Raw genomic sequence first — 11710 nt, 5'->3', positions numbered from 1 at the left:
CGCCCGGGATGGCGGCGTCAAGTGGGGCAGGCGCTGGTGGAGGTGGTGGAGAGGCTGGTGGCAGGGGCGAGCCCGGAGCCGCCGTCCCGGCCGCTGGAGCCCCTTGTCTGGGCGTGATTGTCATCCCGAAAGGCGGAGCTCAGGTTGGCCCGCAGCGCAGGAGGGAGGGGGCCATGAGCTTGTGGTCGGTGAGAAAGGACTGAGGAGCCCATCCCGAGATGACCGGCTGGGGATCGGGATTCCATCCAGGAGGCACTGACTAGAGGGCGGGGCCGGTGGGATACCGAACCCGTGAGACCAGAGAACCTCTGGTCTCTACCGGTGGGGCCGAGGCCAGGGAGAGCCCACGGTACCTGGCTTGGCGAGCGGGGGGGTGGGGGGGTGCTGCGTCCGGAGGGGATGGTGGACCAGTGTGAGCAGAGACCTGGCCCCAGCGGTAGAGCAGAGCTCGAGTAGAGGGAAGGATCAGTGCTGGGATCCAAGAACGGGGTGGGAGATCGACTAGGAAATGTTCTTAGTTGGATCTAGGGCTTTGTTTGGCCTGGGCCGGCCTGTCACACTCTGCTGGAGAGACGTCCCACACAACAAGGCTTGGGGAATGGGATGCCTCATTAGCGGATGGTGGCACGCCGGCTAGGTAGCATCTCCAAACTGCTTAGGTATCCGCAGGAGTAACTCGGATTTATTAGAATTCGCTCCACGCATTTCCTTTTTCATAAAATAGGATAGTATCATGGCAGTCCTCATCACCCCCAAGCCTTTTTTTTTTTTTTAATCTTCTTTATGGTATCAGGATTTTCTTCCCACTTTCTTCAATCTAACTGTCCCACAGTCTTCCTAAAAAAGACCTTTGTCTAGTAGCAAAACATTTTTTTTCTTTTTGAGTTCAAGGAAGACTTATAGTAAAGAGACTTGTAAATTTATAAGAAAAACGGTTATTTCAAACTCATTTAAAACACTTTAAAAGGAATGTGTGACTTTTTGTTCTAGGTTTCTTACAAGCCAGAATTTTTGTTCACCAGTCTTCCTTTCTTCTCTTTAGGATTCTAAAAGCCTAAGACTGCTTTCTTTATAATTAAGAGAACTTTGGCAAGATATTCATACCCTGGGGAGGCTTTGGAGGAACAATGTAAAGGTATATGTGGGGAAAGCAGGCTGCCTCAAAGCAATACTCTTTAAGTGAAAATCTGTTCCTCTTTTTTATTTTTTTTTTTAAGATTTTATTTATGTATTTGACAGACAGAGATCACAAGTAGGCAGAGAGGCAGACAGAGAGATTGGAGGAAGCAGGCTCCCTGCCAAGCAGAGAGCCGGATGCGGGGCTCAATTCCAGGACCCAGGATCATGACCCAGGCGGAAGGCAGAGGCTTTAACCCACTGAGCCACCCAGGTGCCCCATATCTGTTCCTCCTTATGGTAGCTTTTTTTTTTTTTTTTTTTGTCATTTTTAATCCTCCGAATTTGAATGCAAGATAGTGTGAATGCATAATATTTTTTTTAGCAACTTTGATTCCTAAACTCTTTAAAAAAAGACAAATGAAATGGAAACAAAAGTTAACATTCCTGTCTCCAAGTTCTATCTGGAAATGTCTGGATCAGGAGAAAATAAAGATAGAGGGGGTATCGTCTTTTGTGCAGAGCAACAGTGTATTTGTTTCACGGACAAAAGTCATTTTCTTTTAAGTAAATGTTTCAATTGATCCTTTGCAACCCATTTATCAAAAGAGCAGAAAGGGTGGGTATCTGTTTAGAAGCCTGAATCTTCTTGGTTTGAGACTAGATTTCATATGTATAGCTGAAGCCTAAACTCCTAGCCCACCTGTTGTTGTTGTTGTTGTTGTTTTAAGATTTTATTTATTTATTTGACAGAGATCACAGAGAGGCAGGCAGAGAAAGAGCTGGGGGGAAGCAGGCTCCCTGCTGAGCAGAGAGCCCAATGTGGGGCCCGACCCCAGGACCCTGGGATCATAACCTGAGCCAGAGGCTTTAACCCAGGCATCCCAACCTGTTCTCTTTAAGAAGATTTTTTGGGTCACTGATACAAACACTGATTTGGATCCTTATTAAAGTGTTGGGTTTTCAGTCGTTTTCATCAGTACTGGCTATTCTGTATTAAACTAGATTTGTTTCAATGACCATGATTTCTTTTTGGGTCAGTGGCTGTACAACTGACGATCTTAGCCTGGCGGTGACAGTATCAATTATTTGGACATAGGTAGAAGTTTCTAGTCAAATGTGTTCAACCATGGCCTGAGACCCATAGTGTCCACCTGTGTCCTTTAGTTAGCACTTCCATTGTGCTCTTGGGAATAGACATCATGTTGACCAGCAACTATTGAAGGGAGTTTGCTCTGTCTCCCTAGATAAAGGAATGGAAATTTACTTTTGGAAAAACAAATGAGAGAGGAGGTCGCAGGGTTAGGTAGAGAGATGATGATCCAGTTACTACAGCTGTGTAACATTATACCCCAACCATAGCTGCTTAAAACCACCGTATGATGCTCACAGATTCTGTGAGTCAGGAGTTCGTAGACGGCATCGTGGGGATGACCTCGCTTTGCTCCATGATACCTCAGATGGGATGCCAACTCAGTGGCTGGGAGCTAGAATCATCTGAAGGCTCCTTGGCTTACAGCTGGTACCTGGGCTAGGCTGATTCAAAGATGAGCATTGCCAAATGGAGCAGCAACACATGTGGCTCTTTGTGGCTCAGCTGCCTCACAGCACAGTGGCCTCTGTGCTGACAGGGTAGTCAGACCTCCGTGGGCAAGCACACCAGTGAGCAAGAGGGAAGATGCGTCACCTTTTCTGATCTGACCTCGGAACACACCATCTCTACCATCGTGTTCTATTGGTTGAAGCAATCGCAAGCCTGCCCTGATTCAAAGAAGAGTTAGACTCTACCTTTTGATGGGGCAGTGGCAAGGTCAAATTATAGAATGCGTAATACAGGAGATACGACCGCAAATGTCTTTGGAAGTTACAATCTGCCACATTTGGTAATTAGAGGATGATCTTTTCCATTTCATTGGCCTCTTTAAAAACTTTAGAATTTTCTCCCTCAGAGCTACAGCATACCAAAAGAGGGGCTAGGTTTACAATTTGAGGGGCTGGCTAGTACTGTGTCCAAAGACAGTCTTCAAACTGGAGAAACGCTGTTCCCTTCCTTTCAGCAACCTTCTACTGGACCCTGTGAAACAAGGGGATGCCATTATGAGGAAGTTTCACGTGGCCTTGAGATAAAGTAAACAAATGTTGGAGTCAGCTCCCCCCAGCCCCTGGACAGTCAGACCGACTCCTCACACGCCACCGCAGTAACTCCTTCCAGATCTCTGTGTGAGGACAAGTTTACAGCTGCCAGACATCAAAAGGAATAGCCCTTGTCTTATCATCTCCCTGCATGAATCATGATGTTGTGTGTATGTTTCAGATTGGTTGTTTAGTGATAAGATTTATTATAAGATACGGCCTTTTAAGATTCTGACTTGTTTTGAAGGAATGAAATATTTCAGATATGTTCCATAAGCTGACTTTTAGTACACTGACTTCATTAGTTTTGGGAAGAACTGAAGACGGCCTGTAGTTATCAAAGCCTACCTGGACTGGAAAGAGGTTTCCTCTGCAGTTTCGATGGAAAACTGCTTCTCTTCCTCTCATTAATGTTGTATTTGCAGTGGAGTCATGCTGACCTCTACCCCAGGCACACTGATACTGAGCTGACAACAAGAGGGTTGAGCCTGAAATCGGATGCCGACCTTGTGGAACACTGGTGGAACAGAGATGGCACACCAGGTACCAGCGTCACCCATCAAAGAAATAGCTCCAGAGCGTTCAAGGGGCTTTAAGACAAGAAGAAAATGATCCCTACCTCGGGGCATCTTCTGCTGTGTCAGAGAGCCTGAGCATGGAGCTCCCGAGTAGCAACAGTGAGAAAATCCCTGGTGGAGCTGTGGGAGGGGCTTGCAGACACCACTGGAAGAGCTTCCCAAGCTGGCCTCATTACAGGGGTAGAAACAAACGTTGCTTCCTGTTTGGGTGAGAGCCAGGGATTCTCAGAAGTCATCTGTTCTCATAGCTGGAAGGAAATGAGAGCTGTGAGACAAGGCCAGGGCCCAGAAGATGTGACTGAGCCCTGCTCTGTTTAGGCCCAGCTGTTTGCACATCAGAATGTTTCTGGGCTTACGGCATCTGTATCCAAAAACATCATGGCATAGGTCTAAATTAAAATATCCCATAGTGTGGCGATAAAAAAACAGGCAAGTGGCAATTGTAGTTTACTTTCTCTCAGCTTAGAATTTACCTCAGGCAAAATTGCTGATTTTTCTTTTCCAAATGTTCTTTGAATTATATTGGTAGCATTTTTATACTGAGACTTTGGAGAAATTTCCAGTATAGTAAGTGAATGTGTGAGTTGAGATGTCTGTTTTTGAAGGAAGAAAAGAGTAACATTTAGTGGACAGGGCCTAGTGGTGTTCTAGGTACTTTCATGTATCTTATTTAATTTTTTTAAAAGATTTTATTTGTCTGAGAGAGAGAACAAGTAGGGGGAGCAGCAGAGGGAAAGGCAGAGGGAGAAGCAGGCTCCCCGCTGAGCAGGGAGCCTGAAATGGGGCTCGATCCCAGGACCCTGAAATCATGACCTGAGCCAAGGCAGACATTTAACCAACTGAACCATCCAGGTGCCCCAGTGTATCTTATTTAATTTAATCCATAACAATTCTCCGAAGTAGGTATACTTTCTCCACTTTACAGGGGAGGAGACCAAGGTTTAGAGGCATGTAAGTAACCTTCTCAAGGTCACACAGTGCACCGGGATGTGGCCCCAGTGCTGGTGCTCCTGGGCCCACACACCACTTTATTACACTGGGAGACATGTGGGATAGGAAGACAGGATGGCATTTAGGAGCATGGGCCCCAGAGGCTGACCCCTAAGCTTCTGCTTCTAATTAATTTTTTTAATTTTTTTTTAATTTTTTTTTTCTTTTAATTTTGACAGAGAGAGATCACAAGCAGACGGAGAGGCAGGCAGAGAGAGAGAGAGGGAAGCAGGCTCCCCGCTGAGCAGAGAGCCCGATGCGGGACTCGATCCCAGGACCCCGAGATCACGACCCGAGCCCAAGGCAGCGGCTTAACCCACTGAGCCACCCAGGCGCCCAAGCTTCTGCTTCTAATTTGCACATGTTAGCTGGGGGACCTTGGTCAATTTACTTACCCTCTCTGCCCCTCAGTTCCCTAATCTGTAAAATGGAAATGATAGTACTACCCACCTCATAAAGCTGTGAGCTGAAATTAGATTATGGCTTTTTAAAAAAAGATTTTATTTGTTTATTTGACAGAGAGAGACACAGCGAGAGAGGAAACACAAGCAGGGAGAGTAGGGGAGGGAGAAGCAGGTCTCCTGAGAAGCAGGGAGCCTGACGCAGGGCTCAATCCCAGTACCCTGGGATCATAACCTGAGCTAAAGGAAGATGCTTAACCCACTGAGCCACCCAGGCACCCCCCTCTAGGTTCATTATTAAGAGGGGACCTTTCAATAGTGATTTATAGATCAGAGAACATTCACGCATAGTGTATCTGTTTGTTGGAGTAGTAGTCCCCATGCTTTCAAGTGTGTGGCAATCTAATGATGTGCTTGTTAAAACTACAGGTTCCCAGGCTCTAACTTACGGAATCTAATTCAGTAGATCTGGGTGTGGGTCTAGGACTCTGCATTGTTACCGTCACTTGTAAAACTGTTGTATTGCTTAGATCTGGAAAAGATGAAGAGGTGAGTAAACAGACCTAGGGAATTAAAAAAAAACTAGGGATCGCACTTTTTAAGATATGTCAAATACTTCTGTTTGTGTTTAATGCTAGTCAGGTATCTTAATCCCCTTTTGTAGGGTATCTTTGAGATATGCAAGCATTCTTTTAGTGCATATGTGAACCCATACCTGGCCAGTCTCCAAATGTTGCTAGGTTGTTTATTTTTCTCTAATAACTCTGTCATAGCCATTTCTTCCTTCTGCTCCCATTATACTGTTATCCCCCTAGTTCAGGCCTTATGATCATGTACCTGGGTGTATCGGTTAGCTTTTGCTGGGTAATAATAACACACCACCTCAAAACACAGTGGTTTCAAACAACCACCATGTATTTAGTCCGTCATTCTGTGGCTCAGTAAATTGGGCCTGGGTTCAGGAGCAGCTCTGTTGGTCATGTCCGAGCTCACCCAGTCGTGTCTGTTGGCAGCTGGGACAGCAGCTCCACATGACCCCTCATCACCAGCCAACTAGCCCGGGCTTGTCCACACGGGGGCAGGACAGTTCCAAGTGTGGTGGACGAGCACTTCCCAGACCTCTGCTGTATCCCTTTTGCTAACGTTCCATTAGTCCAAGCTGAGTCCCATAACCCACCCAGACCCAGTGGGCGGAGGAATAAAGTGCCGGTGAATGGAGGTGCTGCCATGTCACATCACAAGGGTGCGAGCAGAGGTAGAGTAATCGGTGCTCATTTGCACAGTCTCCTGAAGGATTACATCTCCTGCCTTGCAGGCTTTTCTGGCTGTGGGCTCTTGCTGCTCCAAAGCCTCCCGTTTCCCACTGCCACGTTCATTTTCTGTAAGCACTGCTTTTGAATTATGTGCCTGTTCATAAACCTCCCCCAGGGCCTCTGTCTTTCCCCCTCCCCATTAGCTGGAAACTCTCCTGCCTAGCTTTCTGAGGTCTCCTTAGGGTAGCCTGACCGGAAAAGCAGAGCGTGCAAGACAAGAGAGAAAGAACTAGCAGCAGTCGGGGGAGGCTGGGACACTAGTCCAGCCCAGCCACAGCCTAGCTTTTCACTTCTCTCTCTCCATCTATGAAACGACAGAGTTTAGGTTTAAATCTGGAAGGTTCTTCTCAGATTTCAGATTTCGGCTGAGTACCTAGACAAACTTATTTCCTCTTACTCTGTAAATAAACTTTCCACTGCAGTAAGACCCAGTTTATTATTTTCCCACTGAACATCCGGGTTATGTGCCTCTTTGTGCTTTCATTCCCCAGGTTTTCTCTATGGGCGACTGCCCTTTGCTTGCTTGCTTGCTTGCTTGCTTTTTTTAAAATATATTTTTAAAAGATTTTATTTATTTATTTGACAGAGATCACGAGTAGGCAGAGAGGCAGGCAGAGAGAGAGAGCACGGGGGCGGGGGGGCGGGGAGACAGGGCGGAGGCAGGCTCCCTGCTGAGCAGAGAGCCCGATGTGGGGCTCTATCCCAGGACCCTGGGATCGTGACCTGAGCTGAAGGCAGAGGTTTTAACCCACTGAGCCACCCAGGCGCCCCAAGGCTGATAACTTTTAAAACCAGCAGGAGGATAAGACTGAGCAGAGGTGGTGATGATGGGAGTGGGAGTGGGGGGTTGGAAAGGTGGATGTGTTTGTTAAATGTATCCAAGATAACATATACTTACTCAGCTGGTTAGTTGATAGAATATATCTGCAAAATTGCTTTGCAGCCCTTTCCTTCAGCCATCCTGTGACTCTGGTTCTCGCCTCTGTTTCCTGCAGTGTTTATCCTTTTCTTTATCCTTTTCTTCCGTAAGCTGTCACCATGACCCTGACAAAAGGTTCCTTCACCTACTCCAGTGGCGAGGAATATCGCGGCGAGTGGAAGGAAGGTGAGAGGACCCCCCGGGGAATCAAGTGATGAACACTTCCTTTGGCTGAGAAGCCAACTGGATGAGTCTTCATAGTCTAATTCCAGGATTTAATCTGAATAGTGCCTTTCCTTTCTTTGATTTTAGGACTAAATAAAGGCATTAGAAAATGCCATTGTTTGCCCAATCTCCAGCAATGAGTTAAACCTTTCCACTTCAGAATATAAAGTGTTTTAACCTCTTTTTATTCTTTAGTGGTATTATTTGGGAATTGTTTTTATTTATTTATTTTTAAAGATTTTTTTTTTTTAAGATTTTATTTATTTATTTGACAGAGAGAGATCACAAGTAGATGGAGAGGCAGGCAGAGAGAGAGAGAGGGAAGCAGGCACCCCGCTGAGCAGGGAGCCCGATGCGGGACTCGATCCCAGGACCCTGAGATCATGACCTGAGCCGAAGGCAGCGGCTCAATCCACTGAGCCACCCAGGTGCCCTATTTTTAAAGATTTTATTTATTTATTTGACAGAGAGAGATCACAAGTAGGCAGAAGATAGGCAGAGAGAGAGAGAGGGGGAAGCAGGCTCCCCACTGAGCAGAGAGCCCGACTCGGGGCTCGATCCCAGGACCCTGAGATCATGACCTGAGCCGAAGGCAGCGGCTCAATCCACTGAGCCACCCAGGTGCCCTATTTTTAAAGATTTTATTTATTTATTTGACAGAGAGAGATCACAAGTAGGCAGAAGACAGGCAGAGAGAGAGAGAGGGGGAAGCAGGCTCCCCACTGAGCAGAGAGCCCGACTCGGGGCTCGATCCCAGGACCCTGGAATCATGACCTGAGCAGAAGGCAGAGGCTTTAACCCACTGAGCCACCCAGGCACCCCAGGGAATTCTTTTTTTAAATACTCATGTACCAGGCAGAGTAAAATGAATTATTTTGAGTGCCTATAAAGTAGAAAATGCAGAATTCATTGCAATTACTTGGCTCCAGTGATGGGATGTGCCCTTGCTCGGTACATCTCCCACCTTTCTCCTGCCTCCCCAACACCTGCCGTCCCTGAAATCTGGCCGTTGAGGGGCACCATTCTGCCAGGCGGTCTCTGTCCCAACTGCTGGAAGGACATGATTGCTCCTCCAGCATTTTGCTGTGTTCTGGTCAGTTCAATGGGTAAGCACAGCCCTCCTGACATAACAAAACCTGAATCAGTATTGCCAGTCAGCCCGTGAGGTGTGCCCCCTAGCTTCACGGTGCCCTGTGGCACTGTTTCCTCTCCGAGAGGCAGCAAAAGTCAATGGTGAGGGCTCTCCAGCCAGGATGTCTGCTGCATTTGCTTTTTTGCTCTGCCACTCAGCAGCTCTCTGGTCTCGAGCAAGTGATAGCCTCTCCTAGCCTTGCTTTCTGCATCTGTGAAATGGGAATGATAATAGTACTGTGCTTTCTGTGTCTGTGAATGGGAATAATAATAGTACCTCTTAACATTGCGAAAATGAGATAGGTTGATAAATGCAAAGTGCTTAGAAGAGTGTCTGACACGTAGTCAAGGCGCTATGGTAGTTAGTTTTATTTTCCAGCCCTCTTACTGATACCGAGAAAGACCTGCTCCACATCTGATGCTCGTGACAAGATGGGAAGGTCCCAGGAGCCAGATTTTCCTGGTGTCTGACTCTGGGTAGCAGTTCTCTGCCCCACTAACATCACTGCCTCTCTTCATTCCCTTGTGGGTCGGGTGACGAGCGACAAGGGATGTTAGGCATCGAGGGGGGTCCCTGAAGCTGCCTTATCCCAACCTGACAACTGTCTCTTTGTTCAGGCCGCAGACACGGTTTTGGTCAACTGATGTTTGCAGATGGTGGCACCTACCTGGGTCATTTTGAGAACGGGCTCTTTAATGGCTTCGGGGTACTGACCTTCTCCGATGGCTCAAGGTAAGTCCTGGTCATTCCTTTCTCAGCTTTGCTAGTGGTAAATAGCTGCTCAGACCTGAGCTTGGCCCAGGCCCTCTGAAAACAGGCAAGAAGTAAGCAGTTCTTTTACGAGTTACTTTATAAATAGATCTAAAATTTGAAATGGCGAGGAGCCAAGTGACCTTCCACCCCACTGCCATTCTCTTGCGTTATCTCCTTGAGATTAGAGCCACATATCACACATGCTCTCTGGCCCTCCTCTGGGAGTGGGGTGGTGGGGATTCTGAGGCAGAATCCGCTCCGCTCCTTGGCATTAATAGGTAACACCCACTGGTAGCTGCTTCACACAGTTAACCTGACAACTCACTACCTCCATCTCCTGTTCCTGCAGGTATGAGGGGGAATTCGCCCAGGGCAAGTTTAACGGCGTCGGAGTCTTCATCCGACATGACAACATGACATTTGAAGGGGAATTTAAAAATGGCAGAGTAGACGGTTTTGGTAAGTCCCAGCCCCGTAGGATGGGAGCCCGGGGGTGGGAGCGTGCCAGGGGTGGAGGTACACCTCGTTAGCTTGGATGTTTCCCGGACGTCTGCCCATCCATAGGATCAGGCCCGATGCCCGCCTGTGGAACTTACTGGTTCAGGGCTCGGGAGTGAGGGCTGCAGGTTTTCCTTCTCCACTGCTCCGTGATAGCAAGCTGCTCTCTGAGTCACGCATGCCCTTATCATTTGCTCTGTTCCCCTCAAAGGCCTGCTGACCTTCCCTGACGGTTCTCACGGCATACCCCGCAACGAAGGTCTATTTGAGAACAACAAGCTGCTGCGGCGGGAGAAGTGCTCCGCGGTCGTGCAGCGGGCCCAGAGCGCCTCCAAGTCAGCCAGAAATCTCGCTGCCTGACAGGCGTCGTGCACCCGTGCCCGGGCTCGGGCCACGGCGCAGGCCCCCATGATGCACTCGAGGTGAATACGTGAACCGGATGTGAGAGAAGATGAGAATGCCCACGGAATGGAGGCCTGGAGACGAGCCCCCTCACCTGCCAGGTGGGGATTTGATGACGAAAGTCGTGAGGACTCTGGCCTCCCCTGGCCCGCAGCGGGATCATCAGTTCTGTCTCTGCCTCTCTCCCTGGTTGGTATTCTCTGTCCCTAACGCCTCGGGTCGCCCAGTGCAGACCTGCTTCTACTTGATTTCCTGCCCATGGAAGCAGAATTTCTTCATTCTGCCTGTACTGGGGGCAGTTGATCCTAGCCCCAGATTAGGGCGAGTGCTTTGTGCTACCCTGGAGAAACAGAGAGAAACATAGGGGTGGCTTAGACAGCTCCTCAGTCCTATGAGAGTCAAAGAGTGTTTCTGTGTGTCGCCCCCTCTTTGGCTGCTGGTTGGCTTCATAACTCTGGGCCTTCCACTTTGTCTCCCCAGGCTGGTATCTGTGTCTGCTTGTCCCCCTGTGAAGGGTTCGGTAAGAATAAGATTTCCCTCTCCCTTGATTGTACAAGCTGTCTTTCTTACCTGAGTTCCAGCAGCTAATTTGTGCCCTATTGTGCCTCTCTCCTTCCTTAGACATGGGCAGGATCCCTCTGGGGGACAGTCAAGAAACTGATACGAGGAGTCATCTCATAATGTGTATTTGTTACTTACCCCAGGGCAGAGGACAGACATCTCTGGGCCACTTCAGGCCCTACCATGGAGTAGCTGAATCCTTAGGGATGGCTTGGGCTGACACAGCCCCTTCCCACTGGACCCATAGGTCAGACCCACCTCAGCCCCTTGGAGCTTGGGGAGAATTGGACGGATTCTAGGACTGCAGTGAACCAAAAGAGAATTTGGCTCCTTGCATTTGGTTCACAGTTAACTCTTCCATCACGAGCTTGGCTGTCAGCCCTGGGGGTCAGATCTGGATGGATGGGGCCCCTGCATAGTTTATGACGGAGGCCTCCAGTTACCCCAGGACCCAGACATGCCCACTCCACTCCCAGCCCCTTACCCTAACAGCAGATTGTGGTGGAAATTATAGCCCTGTGCCTCTATTTATTCTCCGAGTTGTACTGTAGAAACAAGTGTTTATGAGGAATAAACAATCAGCAGAACTGCCTATACTTAGTTTCTCGACTCTGTCTCTGCCTCCTCATGAATCAGCCCATTTGCCATTTCTAAAAGTTCATCACAGATGGGGTCTTGGAACCGACACT

The 11710-nt window shown here is 48.3% G+C and overlaps 1 protein-coding gene across 6 annotated transcripts; it reads left to right on the top strand.

Moving 5' to 3' along the window:
• Positions 1–11613, top strand: MORN4 (MORN repeat containing 4). Of its 6 annotated transcripts, XM_047702905.1 has the most exons (6): positions 1–143; positions 3675–3792; positions 7562–7636; positions 9425–9539; positions 9910–10019; positions 10270–11613. In XM_047702905.1, the coding sequence occupies exons 1-6, from the start codon at positions 9–11 to the stop codon at positions 10416–10418; spliced, it is 702 nt and encodes a 233-aa protein (XP_047558861.1). In that variant the 5' UTR covers positions 1–8; the 3' UTR covers positions 10419–11613. The 6 variants fall into 6 exon arrangements, with proteins under 6 accessions (XP_047558861.1, XP_047558866.1, XP_047558862.1 ...); XM_047702910.1 differs by lacking the exon at positions 3675–3792 and having other exon boundaries at positions 10–143; XM_047702906.1 differs by lacking the exon at positions 3675–3792 and having other exon boundaries at positions 12–143; positions 7527–7636.
• The last annotated feature ends 97 nt before the right edge of the window (positions 11614–11710 follow it).

The sequence above is a fragment of the Lutra lutra genome, chromosome 14, assembly GCF_902655055.1.
Source record: "Lutra lutra chromosome 14, mLutLut1.2, whole genome shotgun sequence".
Classification (NCBI taxonomy): Eukaryota; Metazoa; Chordata; class Mammalia; order Carnivora; family Mustelidae; genus Lutra; species Lutra lutra.
The sequence above is the reverse complement of the archived record's forward strand: the minus strand, read 5'-3'. Positions and strand labels throughout refer to the sequence as shown.